This window comes from Cetorhinus maximus, unplaced genomic scaffold, assembly GCF_964194155.1.
Source record: "Cetorhinus maximus unplaced genomic scaffold, sCetMax3.hap1.1 HAP1_SCAFFOLD_245, whole genome shotgun sequence".
NCBI classification, from domain to species: Eukaryota; Metazoa; Chordata; class Chondrichthyes; order Lamniformes; family Cetorhinidae; genus Cetorhinus; species Cetorhinus maximus.
In genome coordinates, this window is record NW_027596208.1 from 571,914 (window position 1) to 594,438 (window position 22,525).

The following is a 22,525-nucleotide window of genomic DNA, read 5'->3' on the forward strand; positions in this document are numbered from 1 at the left end:
AGTAATAAACCCTATCAATCTACAATCTTTGTCACTGTGTTATATTCCTGTTATATCAGTAATAAACCCTATCAATCTACACTGTATGTCACTGTGTTATAGTCCTTTTATATCAGTAACAAAACCCATCAATCTACACACTATGTCACTGTGTTATATTCCTGTTATTTCAGTAACAAAACCCATCAATCTACACTCTATGACACAGTTTTATAGTCCGGTTATAGCAGTAATAATTGTTTCTATGAATCAGGAACCTGCTTACCGTGTGCTCACTCTCCATGTCCAGTGAGCTGGTGGCCTCGTCCAGCACGAGTATCTGTGGCTGTCGGATGAGGGCTCGGGCAATGGCTATTCTCTGCTTCTCTCCGGCAGAGAGCTGTCCACCTGCCTCTCCTATATCTGAACACAACCATAGATGTTTGAGTGATGGCTGCATACTATCGATGGTGGGACGCACAAAACCTTGGGTGGGCAAGGGCAAGGGGTTGAGTGGTCATTCCCTGGCTACTCTGTGAGGGAGCAGCAGAGTTTCCAATGGTTCATCCTCTGTCAGGCTGAATGGTGGTAACCTCTAGCACTGGGAACTAGCCAGAGTCATGCACGGTTAGTTTCACTGATACAGTGCATGGTTTTCCATGACCCTGAAGCAGATACTCCCAGTACTGGGGCCATGAGCAGTCACTCCTGCTGTTGGCCTCGCCAGCGAACGGTCACTCCCGCCGCTGGCCTCAAAAGCGAGCGGTCACTCCGGCTGCTAGCCTAAAGAGCGAGTGGTACTCCCCCCGCTGGTCTCACGAGCAAACAGTCACTTCCGCCGCTGGGCTCACAAGTGAGCCGTCACTCCCTGTGCCACGTTCTCTCCTGGTGCTGGAGTCATTAGTGGTCACTCTGGGTGCCGGGGTCACTCCTTCTGCTGGGATCACTCCCAGTGCTGTCAGGGTCACTTCTGGTGCTGAGTTCACTCCCAGTGCTCCAGTCACTACAGTCACCTCCAGTGCCAGGGTCACTCCTAGTGCCAGGGTCACTCCTAGTGCCAGAGTCACTCCTAGTGCCAGGGTCACTTCTGGTGCCAGGGTCACTAGGGGTCATTCCTAATGTGGCACTCACTGGTGGTCACTCCCAGTGCCACAAAAACAGAAAATGTTGGAAAACCTCAGCAGGTCTGACAGCATCTGTGGAGAGAGAAAAACAAAGTTAACATTTCGCGTCTGTATGACCCTTCTTCAGGGCTCTGAAATGTTAACTTTGCTTTTCTCTCCACAGATGCTGTCAGACCTGCTAAGCTTTTCCAGCATTTTCTGTTTTTGTTTCAGATTTCCAGCATCCGCAGTATTTTGCTTTTATCACTCCCAATGCCGCTATGGTCACTCGAACGTACGAAATGGGGGCAGGAGTAGGCCACATGGTTCCTTGAGCCTGCTCCACCATTCGATAAGACCTTGGCTGATCTGATTATAACCTCCTGCCTACCCCTGATAACCTTTCACCCCCTTGTTTATCAAGAATCTACCTCTGCCTTAAAAGTATTCAGAGCCTGTGAAGTCCCTGTGGGTTTATGCTGTGGTGTGTGTTGATACCTGTGTTGTATCCATGCTCCAGTCTCTTGATGAATACATCAGCATTGGCTCTTTGAGCTGCTTCAATGACGGAACTCATTGGGCAGTTTGGGAGGCCGTAGCTGATATTCTCCTGGACCGAGAGGGCGAACAGTACAGGTTCCTGTCCCACGAGACCCAACTGCGAAATGAGGAGCAAAAATACACCAGCTTAGTTCAAAATTGCCAGCAGATACACCGCTCTGTAACCGCACTGTATTCTGTGTTTGTGGGAGCGTACCAGGGCAGAAGGCTGAGTCCGGAAAAAAAAACTGTTCTCCAGTAGGCTGGGAGTGAGAGAGACGGAGACTGGGGAGCGGATAGACAGAAAGGAACAACATCTTTCAGGATGTCCCAAACCACGATAAGGCCAATGAAGTACTTTTTAAAGTGTAGTCAGTGTTGTAATGTAGGGAAATAAGGCAGCCTATTTATACGTAGTAATATTAAGTCTCAATAGTAATGGTCAATTAATGCTGCTCTTGTCCGCAACACCCACCCCCCTGTTAACAAGCATTAAAATACTCCGACAAACAGCAATGTCCTGCTGACCAGATAATGTTTCTTTGTGATGTTGATTGAGGGGTAAATATTGGCCAGGGACATACGAGATAACTCCTCTGCTCTTCTCCAAAACAGTACCATCACTCTATCATTTAACCTCCATCAGAGTGATCAGGCATTTAGCATCTCCCCTGGGAGACTGGGGGAGGAGGAGAGATTCACTGAGCTGATCCAGGGGTGAGACGCTTTAGTTAGGAGCTGAAACTACAAAAACAAAGGCTCTCTTCATCATAACAGTGAAGATCTGACACGGGCTTTTGCTCCACAATTATTAAGGGTCTTGATCTGATAAGAGTGTTAGAAATAATTTCCCCAATCTTGGGGGAATTAAATAAGAGGGCAGTGGTTGAGTGGAAATCTAAAACTCTCACTCGCTGTTGAACATGGAGGTCAAATGAAAATTTAAGGACTGGGATTGTAGGAATTTTGTTTATCAAAGGTATTAAGGGTGACGGAGCCACAGTGGGTAGATAAGGTTGAACATGGAGGTCAAATGAAAATTTAAGGACTGGGATTGTAGGAATTTTGTTTATCAAAGGTATTAAGGGTGACGGAGCCACAGTGGGTAGATAAGGTTAACATAGAGATCAGATGTGATGGAATTTAATAGTGGACCATGGTCAATGGGCTGAATGGCCTTCTCCTAATGGAGAGAGGCAGGGGGCTGAGATTGAGGGGAGATTTCTTCCAGAGAGTAAGGGGGTGGGGGATAGACAGAAATCCACACCCTGGGGAATTATGATACTGTTACCTTTCCTGTGCATTAGCGATAGTATTACTCCGCAGTACATTATTCTGTTAACAACTGTGTATATTACACTCTCTCACTGTTACTGTGTATATTATACTCTGTCACTGTCCCTCTGCATATTACACTCTCCCTCTGGCCCTGTGTATATTATACTCTCTCACTGTCTCTGTGCATAGTACACTCTCTCACTGTCCCAATGTATATTACACTCTCCCTATGGCCCTGTGTGTATTTCACACACCATCACTGTCCCTGTGCATACTACACTGTGTTACTGTCCCTGTGCATACTACACTGTGTTACTGTCCCAGTGTACGTGACGCTCTCTCTCACCGTCCCAGTGCACGTTACGCTCTCTCTCACCGTCCCAGTGCACGTTACGCTCTCTCTCACCGTCCCAGTGCACGTTACGCTCTCTCTCACCGTCCCAGTGCACGTTACGCTCTCTCTCACCGTCCCAGTGCACGTTACGCTCTCTCTCACCGTCCCAGTGCACGTTACGCTCACTCTCACCGTCCCAGTGCACGTTACACTCTCTCTCTCTCACCGTCCCAGTGCACGTTACGCTCTCCCTCACCGTCCCAGTGTACGTTACACTCTCACACTGTCCCAGTGTACGTTACACTCTCTCACACTGTCCCAGTGTTCATTACACTCACTCTCGCTGTCTGTGTACACTACACTCTCTCACTGTCCCTGTGTACACTACACTCTCTCACTGTCCCTGTGTACATTACACTCACTCTCACTGTCCCTGTGTACATTACACTCTCTCTCACTGTCCCTGTGTACATTACACTCTCTCACTGTCCCTGTGTACATCACACACACACTCTCTCTTGCTGTCCCTGTGTACATTCCACTCTCTCTCACTGTCCGTGTACATTATACAATCTCTCGCTGTCCCTGTGCACATTACACTTTCTCACTGTTTCTGTGTATATTACACTCTGTCACTGTCCCTCTGCATATTACACTCTCCCTCTGGCCCTGTGTATATTATACCCTCACAGTGTCTCTGTGCATAGTACACTCTCTCGCTGTCCCTCTGTATATTACACTCCCCCTTTGGCCCTGTGTATATTATACTCTCTCTGTCTCAGTGCATAGTACACTCTCTCACTATCGCTGTGAACATTACACTCTCTCACTATCCCTATGTAAATTATATTCTCCCTCTGGCCCTGTGCATATTACACTCTCCCTCTGGCCCTGTGTATATTGTACTCTCTCATTGTCCCTGTGTATTTCACACACCATCACTGTCCCTGTGCATACCACACTGTGTCACTGTCCCTGTGTATGTTACACTTTCTCACTCTCTCTGTGTACATTACATCTCTCATTGTACCTGTGTACATTACACTCTCTCTGTTGCTGTGAATATTATACTGTGTTACTGTCCCTGTGTACATTACACGCTCTCTCACTGTCCGTGTGTACACTACACTCTCTCTCACTGTCCCTGTGTAGATTACACACTCTGTCTCACTGTCCCAGTGTACATTACACTCTCTCTCACTCACTGTCCCAGTGTACATTACACTCTCTCTCACTCACTGTCCCTGTGTACACTACACTGTCTCTCACTGTCCCTGTGTAGATTACACACTCTCTCTCTGTCCCAGTGTACATTACACTCTCTCTCACTCACTGTCCCTGTGTACACTACACTCTCTCTCACTGTCCCTGTGTAGATTACACACTCTCTCTCACTGTCCCAGTGTACATTACACTCTCTCTCACTCACTGTCCCTGTGTACATTACACTCTCTCTCACTGTCCCATTGTACATTACACTCTCTCTCGCTGTCCCTGTGCACATTACGCTCTCTCTCACTGTCCCTTTTCACATTACACTCTCTCTCAGGGTCCCTGTGTACATGACACTTTCTCGCTGTCCGTGTACATTACACTCTCTCTCTCTATTGATGTCCCTGTGTACATTACACTCTCTCGCTGTCCCTGTGTGCATTACACTCTTCTCTCTCTCACTGTCCCTGTATACATTACACTCTCTCTCTCTGTCTTGCTGTCCCTGTGTTTATTACACTCTCTCTCTCACTGCCCCTGTGTACATTACATGCTCTCTCACTGTCCCTGTGTACATTACACTCTCTGTCACTGTCCCTGTGCACATTACGCTCTCTCTCACGGTCCCTGTGTACATTACACTCTCTCGCTGTCCGTGTACATTACACTCTCTCACTGTCCCAGTGTACGTTACACTCTCTCTCACTGTCCCTGTATACATTACACTCGCTCTCACTGTCCCTGTGTACATTACACTCGCTCTCACTGCCCCTGTGTACCTTATACACTCTCTCCCTCACTGCCCATGTACATTATACACTCTCTCTCTCTCACTGCCTGTGTACATTATACACTCTCTCTCTCACTGCCCGTGTACATTATACACTCTCTCTCTCACTGCCCTTGTACATTATACACTCTCTCTCACTGCCCGTGTACATTATACACTCTCTCTCTCTCTCACTGCCCGTGTACATTATACACTCTCTCTCTCACTGCCCGTGTACATTATACACTCTCTCTCTCACTGCCCGTGTACATTATACACTCTCTCTCTCACTGCCCGTGTACATTATGCACTCTCTCTCTCACTGCCCGTGTACATTATACACTCTCTCTCACTGCCCGTGTACATTATACACTCTCTCTCTCACTGCCCGTGTACATTATACACTCTCTCTCTCACTGCCCGTGTACATTATAAACTCTCTCTCTCACTGCCCGTGTACATTATACACTCTCTCTCTCACTGCCCGTGTACATTATACACTCTCTCTCTCACTGCCCGTGTACATTATACACTCTCTCTCTCACTGTCCGTGTACATTATACACTCTCTTTCTCACTGCCCGTGTACATTATACACTCTCTCTCTCACTGCCCGTGTACATTATACACACTCTCTCTCACTGCCCGTGTACATTATACACTCTCTCTCTCACTGTCCGTGTACATTATACACTCTCTCTCACTGCCCGTGTACATTATACACTCTCTCTCACTGCCCGTGTACATTATACAATCTCTCTCTCACTGCCCGTGTACATTATACACTCTCTCTCTCACTGCCTGTGTACATTATACACTCTCTCTCTCACTGCCCGTGTACATTATATACTCTCTTTCACTGCCTGTGTACATTATACACTCTCTCTCTCACTGCCCGTGTACATTATACACTCTCTCTCTCACTGCCCATGTACATTATACACTCTCTCTCTCACTGCCCGTGAACATTATACACTCTCTCTCTCACTGCCCGTGTACATTATACACTGTCTCTCACTGCCCGTGTACATTATACACTCTCTCTCTCACTGCCCGTGTACATTAAACACTCTCTCTCTCACTGCCCATGTACATTATACACTCTCTCACTGCCCATGCACATTATACACACTTTCTCTCACTGCCCGTGTACATTACACTTACTCATTGTCCCTGTGTATATCACACATCATCCCTGTCACTGTGCATACTACACTGTCACTTTCTATATTACTCTGTGTACATTACAATCTCTCACTGTCCCTGTGTACATTACACTCTCTCTCGCTGCCCGTGTGTACATTACACTCTCTCTCGCTGCCCGTGTGTACATTACACTCACTCGCTGTCCCAGTGTAGGTTACACTCTCTCTCTCTCTGTCCCAGCGTACGTTACACTCTCTCTCTCTCACTGTCCCAGTGTACATTACACTCACTCTCGCTGTCTGTGTACACTACACTCTCTCACTGTCCCTGTGTACATTACACTCTCTCACTGTCCCTGTGTACATCACACACACACTCTCTCTTGCTGTCCCTGTGTACATTCCACTCTCTCTCACTGTCCGTGTACATTATACAATCTCTCGCTGTCCCTGTGCACATTACACTTTCTCACTGTTTCTGTGTATATTACACTCTGTCACTGTCCCTCTGCATATTACACTCTCCCTCTGGCCCTGTGTATATTATACCCTCACAGTGTCTCTGTGCATAGTACACTCTCTCGCTGTCCCTCTGTATATTACACTCCCCCTTTGGCCCTGTGTATATTATACTCTCTCTGTCTCAGTGCATAGTACACTCTCTCACTATCGCTGTGAACATTACACTCTCTCACTATCCCTATGTAAATTATATTCTCCCTCTGGCCCTGTGCATATTACACTCTCCCTCTGGCCCTGTGTATATTGTACTCTCTCATTGTCCCTGTGTATTTCACACACCATCACTGTCCCTGTGCATACCACACTGTGTCACTGTCCCTGTGTATGTTACACTTTCTCACTCTCTCTGTGTACATTACATCCCTCATTGTACCTGTGTACATTACACTCTCTCTGTTGCTGTGAATATTATACTGTGTTACTGTCCCTGTGTACATTACACGCTCTCTCACTGTCCGTGTGTACACTACACTCTCTCTCACTGTCCCTGTGTAGATTACACACTCTGTCTCACTGTCCCAGTGTACATTACACTCTCTCTCACTCACTGTCCCAGTGTACATTACACTCTCTCTCACTCACTGTCCCTGTGTACACTACACTGTCTCTCACTGTCCCTGTGTAGATTACACACTCTCTCTCACTCACTGTCCCTGTGTACATTACACTCTCTCTCACTGTCCCATTGTACATTACACTCTCTCTCGCTGTCCCTGTGCACATTACGCTCTCTCTCACTGTCCCTTTTCACATTACACTCTCTCTCAGGGTCCCTGTGTACATGACACTCTCTCGCTGTCCGTGTACATTACACTCTCTCTCTCTATTGATGTCCCTGTGTACATTACACTCTCTCGCTGTCCCTGTGTGCATTACACGCTCTCTCTCACTGTCCCTGTATACATTACACTCTCTCTCTCTGTCTTGCTGTCCCTGTGTTTATTACACTCTCTCTCTCACTGCCCCTGTGTACATTACACTCTCTGTCACTGTCCATGTGTACATGACACTCTCTCGCTGTCCGTGTACATTACACTCTCTCACTGTCCCAGTGTACGTTACACTCTCTCTCACTGTCCCTGTATACATTACACTCTCTCTCGCTGTCCCTGTGTGCATTACACTCTCTCTCACTGTCCCTGTATACATTACGCTCTCTCACGGTCCCTGTGTACATTACACTCTCTCTGTCCGTGTACATTACATTCTCTCACTGTCCCAGTGTACGTTACACTCTCTCTTGCTGTCCCTGTGTGCATTACACTCTCTCTCACTGTCCCTGTGCACATTACGCTCTCTCTCACGGTCCCTGTGTACATTACACTCTCTGTCCGTGTACATTACACTCTCTCACTGTCCCAGTGTACGTTACACTCTCTCTCGCTGTCCCTGTGTGCATTACACTCTCTCTCACTGTCTCTGTATACATTACACTCTCTCTCTCTGTCTTGCTGTCCATGTGTATATTACACTCTCTCTCTCACTGCCCCTGTGTACATTACACGCTCTCTCACCGTCCCTGTGTATATTACACTATCTTATTGTCCCTGTGTATATCACACTCCATCACTGTCCCTGTGCATACTACAATGTGTCACTGTCCCTGTGTATATTACACTCTCTCTCTGTACATTACACTCTCTCACTGTCCCTGTGTACATTACACTCTCTCTCGGTGTCCCTGTATACATTACACTCGCTCTCGCTGTCCCTGTGTACATTACACTCTCTCTCGGTGTCCCTGTATACATTACACTCGCTCTCACTGTCCCTGTGTACATTACACTCGCTCTCACTGTCCCTGTGTACCTTATACACTCTCTCCCTCACTGCCCATGTACATTATACACTCTCTCTCTCACTGCCCGTGTACATTATACACTCTCTTTCTCACTGCCCGTGTACATTATACACTCTCTCTCTCACTGCCCGTGTACATTATACACTCTCTCTCTCACTGCCCGTGTACATTATACACTCTCTCTTTCACTGCCTGTGTACATTATACACTCTCTCTCTCACTGCCCGTGTACATTATACACTCTCTCTCACTGCCCGTGTACATTATACACTCTCTCTCTCACTGCCCATGTACATTATACACTCTCTCTCTCACTGCCCATGTACATTATACACTCTCTCTCTCACTGCCCTTTTACATTATACACTCTCTCTCTCACTGCCCGTGTACATTATACACACTCTCTCACTGCCCGTGTACATTATACACTCTCTCTCTCACTGCCCGTGTACATTATACACTCTCTCTCTCACTGCCTGTGTACATTATACACTCTCTCTCTCACTGCCCGTGTACATTATACACTCTCTCTCTCACTGCCCGTGTACATTATACACTCTCTTTCACTGCCCGTGTACATTATACACTCTCTCTCTCACTGCCCGTGTACATTATACACTCTCTCTCACTGCCCGTGTACATTATACACTCTCTCTCTCACTGCCCATGTACATTATACACTCTCTCTCTCACTGCCCATGTACATTATACACTCTCTCTCTCACTGCCCTTTTACATTATACACTCTCTCTCTCACTGCCCGTGTACATTATACACTCTCTCTCTCACTGCCCGTGTACATTATACACTCTCTCTCTCACTGCCCGTGTACATTATACACTCTCTCTCTCACTGCCTGTGTACATTATACACTCTCTCTCTCACTGCCCGTGTACATTATACACTCTCTCTCTCACTGCCCGTGTACATTATACACTCTCTCTCACTGCCCGTGTACATTATACACTCTCTCTCTCACTGCCCGTGTACATTATACACTCTCTCTCTCACTGCCCGTGTACATTATACACTCTCACTCTCACTGCCCGTGTACATTACACACTCTCTCTCTCACTGCCTGTGTACATTATACACTCTCTCTCTCACTGCCCGGGTACATTATACACTCGCTCTCACTGCCCGTGTACATTATACACTCTCTCTCTCACTGCCCGTGTACATTAAACTCTCTCTCTCTCACTGCTCGTGTACATTATACACTCTCTCACTGCCCATGCACATTATACACACTTTCTCTCACTGCCCGTGTACATTACACTTACTCATTGTTCCTGTGTATATCACACACCATCCCTGTCACTGTGCATACTACACTGTCACTTTCTATATTACTCTGTGTACATTACAATCTCTCACTGTCCCTGTGTACATTACACTCTCTCTCGTTGCCCGTGTGTACATTACACTCTCTCTCGCTGCCCGTGTGTACATTACACTCACTCGCTGTCCCAGTGTACGTTACACTCTCTCTCTCGCTGTCCCAGTGTACGTTACACTCTCTCTCACTCACTGTCCCAGTGTACGTTACACTCTCTCTCTCACTGTCCCAGTGTATGTTACACTCTCTCTCTCTCACTGTCCCAGTGTACGTTACACACTCTCTCTCTCACTGTCCCAGTGTACGTTACACTCTCTATCTCTCTCACTTGTCCCAGTGTACGTTACACTCTCTCTCTCTCACTGTCCCAGTGTACGTTACACTCTCTCTCTCTCACTGTCCCAGTGTACGTTACACTCTCTCTCTCACTGTCCCAGTGTACGTTACACTCTCTCTCTCTCTCACTGTCCCAGTGTACGTTACACTCTCTCTCTCTCTCTCACTGTCCCAGTGTACGTTACATTCTCTCTCTCACTGTCCCAGTGTACGTTACACTCTCTCTCTCTCACTGTCCCAGTGTACGTTACACTCTCTCTCTCTCAGTCCCAGTGTACGTTACACTCTCTCTCTCTCACTGTCCCAGTGTACGTTACACTCTCTCTCTCACTGTCCCAGTGTACGTTACACTCTCTCACTGTCCCAGTGTACGTTACACTCTCCCTCTCTCACTGTCCCAGTGTACGTTACACTCTCTCTCTCACTGTCCCAGTGTACGTTACAATCTCTCTCTCTCACTGTCCGTGTACGTTACACTCTCTCTCTCTCACTGTCCCAGTGTACGTTACACTCTCTCTCTCTCACTGTCCCAGTGTATGTTACACTCTCTCTCTCTCACTGTCCAAGTGTACGTTACACTCTCTCTCTCTCTCACTGTCCCAGTGTATGTTACACTGTCTCTCTCTCACTGTCCCAGTGTACGTTACACTCTCTCTCTCTCACTGTCCCAGTGTACGTTACACTCTCTCTCTCTCACTGTCCCAGTGTACGTTACACTCTCTCTCTCTCACTGTCCCAGTGTACGTTACACTCTGTCACTGCCCCAGTGTACATTACGCTCTGTCACTGCCCCAATGTACATTACGCTCTGTCACTGCCCCAGTGTACATTACGCTCTGTCACTGCCCCAGTGTACATTACGCTCTGTCACTGCCCCAGTGTATATTACGCTCTGTCACTGCCCCAGTGTACATTACGCTCTGTCACTGCCCCAGTGTACATTGCACTCTGTCACTGCCCCAGTGTACATTACACTCTGTCACTGCCCCAGTGTACATTGCACTCTGTCACTGCCCCAGTGTACATTACACTCTGTCACTGCCCCAGTGTACATTACACTCTGTCACTGCCCCAGTGTACATTACACTCTGTCACTGCCCCAGTGTACATTACACTCTGTCACTGTCCCTGGGTATATTACACTCTCTCACTGTCCCTGGGTATATTACACTCTCTCACTGTCCTTGTATATATTACAGTCTCTCACTGTCCCTCTGTATATTACACCCTCTCACTGTCCCTGTGTATATTACACCCTCTCACTGTCCCTGTGTATATTACACCCTCTCATTGACCCTGTGTATATTACACCCTCTCATTGACCCTGTGTATATTACACTCTCTCATTGACCCTGTGTATATTACACTCTCTCATTGACCCTGTGTATATTACATTCTCTCATTGACCCTGTGTATATTACACTCTCTCATTGACCCTGTGTATATTACACACTCTCACTGTCCCTGGGTATATTACACTCCCTCACTGTCCCTGTATATATTACACTCCCTCACTGTCCCTGTATATATTACACTCTCTCACTGTCCCTGTGTATACTACACTCTCTCACTGTCCCTGGGTATATTACACACCATCACTGTCCCTGTATATCTTACACTCTCTCGCTGTCCCTGTATATATTACACTCTGTCGCTGTCCCTCTGTATATTACACTCTGTCACTGTCCCTGTGTACACTACACTCTGTCACTCACCTTGTTATGATAATATTTGTGTTCATATTCCTCAATTGGTTTCCCATCCAGCAGAATCTCTCCAGACTGTGGTTGATAAAATCGCTCCAGCAGAGCCACACAGGTAGTCTTCCCCCCACCAGAGGGACCCACCAGGGCTGTGATCTCCCCTCGCTTCAGCTCAAAGGACACATTCTGAAAACAAATACAATAGTCACAAGTAGCAGATCAACTTGGAGCGATACTGGAAACAGCACACGTGGTCTGGAATTGGCAAAATAGGTCAAATTGATAGTCACCACTCAGGCCTGAATCCATCCCCTTTGAAACAGTGTGAACTCTGGTACAAAAGGATGGGGATCCAGGTTTGTTCCTCATACCAAGCTAGAAAGTGAGGAACAAGGTAAGAGACTAGAGAAGGATAGAAACAGGAGAAGAGGCTGACAAGTGGCCAACAACAGTTTAACACTCAAAACTAAGGAGATTGGTTTTGGACATAAAGAGCACAGGATGGAAGTAGAATTAAGAGAGTGAACATCTCAATGAGGTGAAAACAGTGGAAGCGAATACAAGCCTTTCGGAGCTCGTTCTAACATCAACCTCAATACATCATCTCAGATCTCATTGCGATCCACTGTAACATGACCTTTAACACCTGATCTCAGATCACGCTGGGATCCAATGTAACATTCAGTACCTGATGTAATATCTCATTGAAATTCACTGTAACACTACCATCAATATCCGAACTCAGGTCTCAGTGGAATTCACTGTTTCATCCACTGCTGGAATCTGTAAACTCATGGCCCAGCATTTCCCCCATTCTACTATTATTACCAAACCAGGGGATCAACCCTGGTTCAATGAAGAGTGCAGGAGGGCATGCCAGGAGCAGCACCAGGCATACCTAAAAATGAGGTGTCAACCTGGTGAAGCTATAACACAGGACCACAGTGCCAAACAGCATAAGCAGCAAGTGGTAGACAGAGCTAAGCTATCCCACAACCAATAGATCAGAACTAAGCTCTGTAGTCTTGCTACATCCAGTTGTGAATGGTGGTGGACAATTAAACAACTCACTGGAGAAGGAGGCTCCACAAATATTCCCAACTCAGTGGAGAAGCCCAGCATGTCAGTGCAAAAGATAAGGCTAAAGCATTTGCTACAATCTTCAGCCAGAAGTGCCGAGTGGATGATCCATCTCAGCCTCCTCCAGAGGTCCCCAGCATCACAGATGCCAGTTTTCAGCCAATTCGATTCACTCCATGTGATATCAAGAAACGGCTGAAGGCATTGATTGGATACTGCAAAGGCTATGGGCCCTGATAATATTCTGCCAAAAGTACTGAAGATTTGTGCTCCAGAACTTGCCGTGCCCCTAGTCAAGCTGTTCCAGTACAGCTACAACACTGACATCTACACGGCCATGTGGAAAATTGCCCAGGGATGTCCTGTACACAAAAAGCAGGACAAATCCAACCCGGCCAATTACCGCCTCATCAGTCTACTCTCGATCATCAGTAAAGTGATAGAAGGGGTCATCAACAGTGCTGTCAAGTGGCACTTGCTTAGCAATAACCTGCTCAGTGATGCCCAGTTTGGGTTCCGCCTGGGTCACTCAGCTCCTGACCTCATAACAGTCTTGGTTCAAACATGGACAAAAGAGCTGAACTCCCGAGGTGAGGTGACAGTGAGTGCCCTTGACATCAAGACAGCATTTGACCGAGTGTGGCATCAAGGGGCCCTAGCAAAACTGAAGTCAATGAGAATCAGGGGGAAAACTCTCCACTGGTTTGTGTCATACCTAGCACAAAGGAAGATGGTTGTGGTTGTTGGAGGTCAGTGATCTCAGCTCCAGGACATCACTGCAGGAGTTCCTCAGGGTAGTGTCCTTGGCCCAACCATCTTCAGCTGCTTCATCAATGACCTTCCTTCCATCATAAGGTCAGAAGTGGAGATGTTCGCTGATGATTGCACAATATTCAGCACCATTCCTGACTCCACAGATATTGAAGCAGTCCATGTTCAAATGCAGCAAGACCCGGACAATATCCAGACTTGGGCTGACAAGTGGCAAGTAACATTTGCACCACATAAGTGTCAGGCAATGATCATCTCCGACAAGAGAGAATCTAACCATCACCTCTTGACATTCAATGGTATTACCATCACTGAATCCTCCACTATCAACATCCTGGGGGTTACCATTGACCAGAAACTGAACTGGCCTAGACATATAAATACTGTGGCTGCAGTATGGCGATTTCAATGTATTATAATCTTACCTTTAAGACCTGGATGTCGGGTCTTGTTGGGTAGGAGAAGGACACATTCTGGAATTTCACATGTGCTTTCAGTTTCTCGACTGCGAGTTTCCCATCAGTCGGAACACTGGACTTCCGATCTAGATATTCAAAGACTTTCTCTGCTGCTCCCACTGAATGAATCATCTCGGAGTACATGTGAACCAAGGTCTGTTCAAATTGAGAGAGATCAGCATTACTCTGAATGTATTCATGTACTTGCTCACAAGGAAGACTGGAACACAGACAGACACACAGACAGACAGACACACAGACAGACACACAGACAGACACACACACACAGACACACACACACAGACACACACACACACACACACAGACACACACACACACAGACACACACCCAGACAGAGACACACGCAGACAGAGACACACATAGACAGAGACACACGCAGACACACACACACACACACACAGACACACACACACAGACACACACACAGAGAAATGCACATCAAATACACATGGAAACAAAGACAACACGTTCACAAACATTCCAGAAACACATGGCAGAAGTGGCATGTAACATTCATACCACATAAGTGCCAGGCAATGACCATCTCCAACAAAATAGAATCTAACCATCGCCCTTTGACATTCAATGGCATTACCGTCATTAATCCCCCACTATCAACATCCTGGGGGTTACCATTGACCAGAAACTGAACAGGAGTGGCCACATAAATACTGTAGCCACAAGAGCAGGCCAGAGGCTAGCAATCTTGCGAAAAGTAACCCACCTCCTGACTCCCTAAACCCGGTTCACCACCTACAAGGCACAAGTCAGGTTATGAAGGAGCACTTACCTGGTTGGGTGTGGCTCTAACAGCAGGGTAACGGATGTGTATGGAATGAGAAGGCACAGGGAAAGCAACGCAATGGAAATTTAAATGGATCAGTTGGGAATGTGGAGGGATGGATGAGCAATGTACAGGGGCTGGGTAGGAATGTGGGAAACTCGGACATGAATTAGACAGGAATCTACAGAGATCAGATGGGAATATACAGGGATGGGCAGGAATGAGCTGAGATGCCACCATATAAATCTCCCAACTTTTATTTCCTTCCAACTCATTAAAGCCTTCAGCCGAAACTGTGGACTGGAGTAATTCAAGATTCACCAGTCCATGCTGGACATGCTGGGACTGAGAGAAGAGAATGGAACAGACTGTGGAACTACCAAGAGACCTCAGCAGCAAACTAACACTTCAATCAGGAGACCAGCAGGGACTGGAGTTAAACTTACCCGCACATAAATTCCAAAATCCATTTGGTACATTATAAAAGCGACAAGATTCCCACTGCTCATCTGTCCTGTGTGTATCAGGTACTGTCCACAGTACAACATGATCAGCTGCATGGCAAGCTGTACGTGCTAGATAAACACAGAAACAAAAAATAATCAAGAACTGGGCAGAGTGAGAGACACAGAACTACAGACTAGGTGACCGCTTTGTGGAACACCTTTGGTCTGTCCGCAAGCATGACCCAGATCTCCCTGTCGCTTGCCACTTCGACACTCCACCCTGCTCTCATGCCCACTTGTCCATCCTTGGCCTGCTGCAATGTTCCAGTGAAGCTCAACACAAACTGGAGGAACAGCACCTCATCTTCCGACTAGGCACTTTACAGCCTTCCGAACTTAACATTGAGTTCAACAACTTCAGACCATGAATTCTTTCCTCCATCCCCACCCATTTTTGCTATATTCATTTTTTATTTATTTATTTATTTATTCCCCCCGTCAATTTATTTCCATTTTTATTCATTGTTTTACCTCGAGCTTTTAACCTATATCCCACCACCGTCCCCTCCTCTTACTCCACCCCCAGGAGGGCCATCTGTCACTTTCCAGAGTGCTCACCCTGGCCCTGCCATTATCACATTCTGCTTTCCACTCTTAATGTCACCATTAGCACCTCCTTTAGCCAATACCACCATGTTTAACAACCCTTTGACCTTTTGTTTATGACATATTTTTGCAATTTCTCCTTTGCCTCCACCTATTAGTGGCCTTCTATCCAGCTTCACCTGTTCCACCCCCCTTAAACAGTATCAATTTAATCACATTTTTACTTCCCTTTAGCTCTGAAGAAAAGTCATATGGATTCGAAATGTTAACCCTGTTATTCTCTCCACAGGTGATGTCAGACCTGCTGTGTTTTTCCAGCATTTTCTGTTTTTCTTTCAGTCACAGAACTAATCCTGTACATAGAGAGTGAGAGCGAGGCAGAGAGAGAGAGTGAGAGTGAGGCAGAGTGAGAGAGAGAGTAAGAGCGAGGCAGAGAGAGAGAGAGTGAGAGCGAGGCAGAGAGAGAGAGTGAGAGCGAGGCAGAGTGAGAGAGAAAGAGCGAGGCAGAGAGAGAGAGTAAGAGCGAGGCAGAGAGAGAGAGAGAGTGAGAGCGAGGCAGAGTGAGAGAGAGAGTAAGAGCGAGGCAGAGAGAGAGAGAGAGTGAGAGCAAGGCAGAGAGAGAGAGAGTGAGAGCGAGGCAGAGAGAGAGAGAGAGAGTGAGAGCGAGGCAGAGAGAGAGAGTGAGAGCGAGGCAGAGAGAGAGTGAGAGCGAGGCAGAGAGAGAGTGAGAGCGAGGCGGAGAGAGAGTGTGAGAGCGAGGCAGAGAGAGAGAGTGAGAGCGAGGCAGAGAGAGAGAGTGAGAGCGAGGCAGAGAGAGTGAGAGCGAGGCAGAGAGAGTGAGAGCGAGGCAGATAGAGTGAGAGCGAGGCAGAGAGAGTGAGAGCGAGGCAGAGAGAGAGTGAGAGCGAGGCAGAGAGAGAGAGTGAGAGCGAGGCAGAGAGAGTGAGAGCGAGGCAGAGAGATAGAGTGAGAGCGAGGCAGAGAGAGAGTGAGAGCGAGGCAGAGAGAGAGAGTGAGAGCGAGGCAGAGAGAGAGAGTGAGAGCGAGGCAGAGAGAGAGAGTGAGAGCGAGGCAGAGAGAGAGAGTGAGAGCGAGGCAGAGAGAGAGAGTGAGAGCGAGGCAGAGAGAGAGAGTGAGAGACACAGAACTACACCCCCTGTACACAGAGAGTGAGAGAGACAGGTGAGACGCACAGAGGGGGACGGACACAGAACTACCCTCCCCTGTACACAGAGGGAAGAATTTTCCCCCTGTTGGGGGGGAAGTGCAGGAGTGGGCGCGTGCTGGCGCGCTGCTCATCGGCGCTTACAATTGCGGGCGTCCCGCCATTTTAAGTGGACAGGCTAATTAAGGCCCGCCCAGCATGACGTCTGCCAGGAGGCTGTATGTGCTCCCTGTGCAGGCGGTGGGGGGATTCCCTCAGCCAGGAGTGTGCTCTTTCACACATGCGTACAAAAGAGCGCACTCATCTCCCTGAGGCTAAGTGCTGCCTCAGGGAGATTGACTTCAAATGTAAAAATGGTAAAGGTACAAAAACAAAATTTCCCTGACCCTGTCACAGGAGTTGGGACATGTCCATCGCTTTAAATCAAATATTTATTAAATTTTTAAAAACGCTCATGGAAAGGATGAGGTTTCATGCTTCTTCTGTAGCCCACCAGGGCTCCCGGCCTGCCTGCCAGCCCCAAGGTTGGACGGGCAGGTCCATTAATGAGGTTATTGGCTCTGTCAATGGCCTCAATAGGCCATTGACAGGTCGGCGGGTGCACAGCTGATTCGGCTGCGCCCCCGCCGACCTGGAAATGGAAATGACGCGGGGTGAGGTCGGGCGTTCCACTCAACGTCATCCTGCGTCATTTTACGCATCGGTGAGCGGGCCCCGCCACCCCGCTCGCCGACCTAAAGATCCTGGCCAGAGAGTGGGAAACACTGAACTACCCCACCCTATAAACGTTCCAGACTGCCACGCATCTGTTTTCATGCCAAACTTGTGGATTCACACGCTGTCCGAAAGAGTTAACATTATGAAGAGGTGGATCGGTGCTCAGGGTAGGAGGTGACCATTAGCTGGGTGAAGCAGTCCCAATGCTGGGATATACACAGGGAGCAGATTGACCTGTCCACTTACCCTGAGACACACTAGATACACCGCTCTAACAATATCCCGTTTGGTCTTGAGTTGGTGTGTTGCCTGGAGCTTCTCCTTGAACAGTTCCGACTCCTCGTGCTCAGTAGCGAAACTCCTGACTGTTCTTATCCCTGAAACGATCTCTCCGGCCAGTTGGTTTGACTTAGCGATGGAATCCTGCACCTCTTGGACCAGCGTCTGCCCCCAGAACAAAACACAACATTCAGACCCAATACAACTCTTGGGGACCCTGACATATCCCTGGCTGTGTGATAGAGGATGAATTTCAACATAAGTATAAAGTGTTAACATTTTAGCAGAGATCTGGAACTACCACTTACAAAGTTGCAATGCACATTAATAAAGCCATAAGGAACAAAAAGCAAACCAAGCAGTGGGTTCATTTCTAGAGGGATGAATTGAAAAGGGGTTTTGTTAAATTTGAACTTAAACCTTAATTATATTGCACTTGGAATACTGTGCGCATTTGTGGTGTCCCTATGATAGGAGGAGGGTATTGAGGCACTGGAGAAGGTGTAAAAGAAGCGATCAATTAGATTTTTACCAAGACTGAGAGGTTATACCTTAGGATAGACCGAGCAGGCTGAGGTACTTTACTCTAGAAAGAAACGACAGTGGGATGAGCAAATAGGGTCTTTAAGATTCTGAAAGTATGTGAGAGAGTAGACATAGAGGTGTTCACATCGGAGTCTAAAACTGGAGGTCATAAATATGAGACAGTCACTAATCTAACTTCACTGATTAAGTGATCAGAGCGAAGAACTTGCCAGCACAAGTAGCTGTTTAAATGAAAAACATGGATAGATTTCAGGGGAAGTTAGATAACACATAAGGGAGAAAGCAATAGCTGGATTACACTGATAGGCTTAAAAGATTTAGGGAGAGAAGAGTTTGTATGGAGCACAAACACCAACATAGACCAGCTGGACTGAACGACCTGTTTCTGTGATATACATTCTATCTAAGTATTGATAAAGAATTGTAGTGGATGCTGTGTATATGGATATGGAGTATTGTAAAGAATGATGTCCCTCAGGGTCAGTGCTGGGACCACTGGTGCATCGCAATCTGGATTTGGGTACAGAGGGGGTTATCATTTCAAAATGTACAGTCATACAAATAGCATGCGGTTGCTGCAGGGAACTACCAGTGACTTCTCACACACACAGAGTCACACACTGACACACACACTCACAAACACAGAGACACATACACACAGTCATAGATATCAGTACATAGATATCAGATGATATTTGATAGGGTGAAATGTGAAGCGATATCTTTTGAGGGAATAAATGAAGAGAGAAAATATATACTCTATGGTAAAAATTGTAAAGGAACTTAGTAACTGGGTTCCAGATACACCAATTTTTAAAAGTGGAGTCAAACTGACAGAGGCACAAAGAAACTATCTGGAACAACTGCAACCTGTTGTATTGCTGGATGTATACCTACCATGTGATACTTATTATAGAGCTTCTGAATGGTTATGGTGAGGGGAGACTCTATAAACATTAGCAAGGTGAGTTGCCACGAGAGGGAGAACATGAAGAAAAGGATCCCGACTGTCTTCACCAAACTACGCAGGAAGATATTCACATTGGCTGCGATGGAACGACTCATGAGTGTGGTGTCAGTGGAGAGACGCGAGGTGATGTTACCTGTGGGATAAAACACAATACACATACAGGCAATCGTGTGTGTGTTACGATATTGACAGTAATAGTAATACAACAGCTATACAAGAATGTTACTAACCATAATGTTACAGACTGTTCGTCACGAACAGTCATATTACAGTGTGTTCATTATGAACAGCAATATTAGTGTATTCATTACGGACAATAATATTACAGTATGTTCATGACAAACAGTAATATTACGGTGTATCCATTATGAACAGTAATATTAGTGTGTTCATCACAAACAATAATAGTACAGTGTATTCATTACAAACAGTAATATTAGTGTGCATTTTGTTATGCTAAGCTGCTCAAATCCAAAGGGAAACTTGAAACAACTGCCACAACTGTTTTGTAATTTGTATATTTATTCCGAGATGCGTGCCTTGAATTCAATAGAAAGAAGACCACCGAGTCTTATTGCTTTTTTTTCCACAAAACTAAATTAAACATTTATTGATAGAAGAAATGATTTTAAGCATATACATTGGTCGACAAATTAATACTATGATAACTCCCAGCTCCCCTGATTAACCTAACTCCCAGTTACACCTCTGTCAAGGCAATAGCAAAAACAAATAGATTTTAACAGACCCAATCAAGACGATACCCTGAACAGTCAAATTCAAAGTGAGTTTTCTTAACTTCAGTTCTTGCAGACAGCAATTTGGGCAAGAGGCTGGAAGCTTTTCACACTTGTTAGATCTTAGAATGCCCCCTTACACACAGCCTTCTCTCCTTTATACATATTTTCCCCTTTGAATGCAAATCCCCATTGTTTCACAATGTCTTTGGACTTTACCTCTCTAATAACAAAAATCTATCATAGTACTAATTTTACCAGTGATCTTTGGGAAAAATATACACACTGGGCTGGATTTTACCGTCGGCAAGCGGGGGCGGGGCGGGGCCCGCTCGCCGACGCATAAAATGACTTGTGGTGACGTCGGGCGGAACTCCTGACGTCACCACGCCCCATTTAAATTTTCAGGAAGGCGGGAGCACAGCAAAATCAGCTGCACGCCCGCCGACCTGTCAATGGCCAATTGAGGCCATTGACAGAGTAATTAAAGTAATTAGTGGACCAGCCCGTCCAACCTTAAGGTTGGCGGGCAGGACGGGAGCCCTGACGCGAACTAGAAAAAACATGAAACCTCATCCATGGGCGGGATGAGGTTTCATGTAGGGTTTAAAAATTTTAATAAAGTTTTTTTTGGAAATTATGAACATGTCCCAACTCATGTGACACTGTCACATGAGGGGGCAAGTTAAAGAAATTTTATTTTTCTATTTTTAGCTTTTTCACATTTAGAGCCGATCTCCCTGAGGCTGCACTTAGCCTCAGGGAGATGAGTGCGCTCTTTCGTGTGCATGCGCAAAAGAGCGCACTCTCGATTTTAGGAATCCGCCCCCCAGCCTGCACAGGGAGCGCACAGTGCTTCCCTGCGGACGTCACGCTGGGTGGGCCTTAATTGGCCCGCCCACGTAAAATGGCACCGCACCTCCGATTGGAGGTGCCAATCGGAAGCGTGCCGGCACGCGCTCGCCCATCAACTTCCCCCTCCCTAACGGGGGGAAAATTCAGCCCACTATTTCTTAACTTCTTCTGGCTAGATGTAACATTTCACCCCCCCTCTTTTGAATTAAAGCTACTCTTGTTTATTTTAAAATGCAAATGCTCCCTTTACACCTCACATTCCAAAATTTCACCCATGTTTACCTACTTAGCATTTCAAAACCTAGCTTCTATTCTGACATCAAAGCCTTCAGACCAGCTGCCTTTAATTCAATTAAGTCACACACACCCACAGACCCCACTATTACTCTACTTCACGATAAATTCCAATAACATTGTGAAAATTATCTTCCTGACATCATAACAAACAGTAATTTTACAGTGTGTTGATTACAAGTGCACTAATAGCCACCACCCATGTCTCTTACTAACAGGAATGTTTCTAACAGCACGGGGATTTCATTCTGAACAGCTGTATGAATACATAAGAGCTGTTTTCGTCCTTACCAGTCCGAGTTGCCTCAAAGAAGCCAATTTCCTGCTGTACCAGGGAAGAGAAGAGCTGATTTCGAACCCGTTTGTTGAGCCTGCACATGGTGAACATGAAGAGCCCTCCCCGGAGACCTGCTGAAATGGAGCTGGAAGAACAGTTCCTTCAGTCAGAAAGGCTTCACGTTAGCAGCATAGAAGTTCCTGTGCTAGACCCTGGGACTCACAGAGCTCTCGCCTGAGTCGATCATTATCACTGTCAGCATCTTCTGATAGTGACAGTCTAAGCAGCTCACCACTCTAGAACAGGGTGACCATGAGCTCACCTGAAACCCACCAAACTTCCCCACCACCTTAACCCTGATCACCCACCCTCTACCATACACCAATCCTCAAGACGGACACCATTCCACACTCACCCTGCCACCAGCCCACAAACTCACCCTGCCACCCCCACCCAAC

The 22,525-nt window shown here is 46.7% G+C and overlaps 1 protein-coding gene across 1 annotated transcript in view; it reads right to left on the reverse strand.

Annotated features, from left to right (window-relative positions):
* The window catches only part of LOC144673076 (ABC-type oligopeptide transporter ABCB9-like), a 42,395-nt gene extending 20,139 nt beyond the window's left edge, over window positions 1-22,256 (reverse strand). The window contains exons 1-8 of the mRNA XM_078535073.1: window positions 22,082-22,256; window positions 19,832-20,037; window positions 18,356-18,553; window positions 15,622-15,750; window positions 14,337-14,525; window positions 12,073-12,246; window positions 1,581-1,740; window positions 266-402 (exon numbers count right to left, since the gene is read on the reverse strand). Of these exons, the coding sequence (XP_078391199.1) occupies window positions 266-402; window positions 1,581-1,740; window positions 12,073-12,246; window positions 14,337-14,525; window positions 15,622-15,750; window positions 18,356-18,553; window positions 19,832-20,037; window positions 22,082-22,178 (1,290 nt within the window). The 5' untranslated portion in view covers window positions 22,179-22,256. The remainder of the gene's footprint in view (window positions 1-265; window positions 403-1,580; window positions 1,741-12,072; window positions 12,247-14,336; window positions 14,526-15,621; window positions 15,751-18,355; window positions 18,554-19,831; window positions 20,038-22,081) is intronic.
* Between the last annotated feature and the right edge of the window lie 269 nt (window positions 22,257-22,525).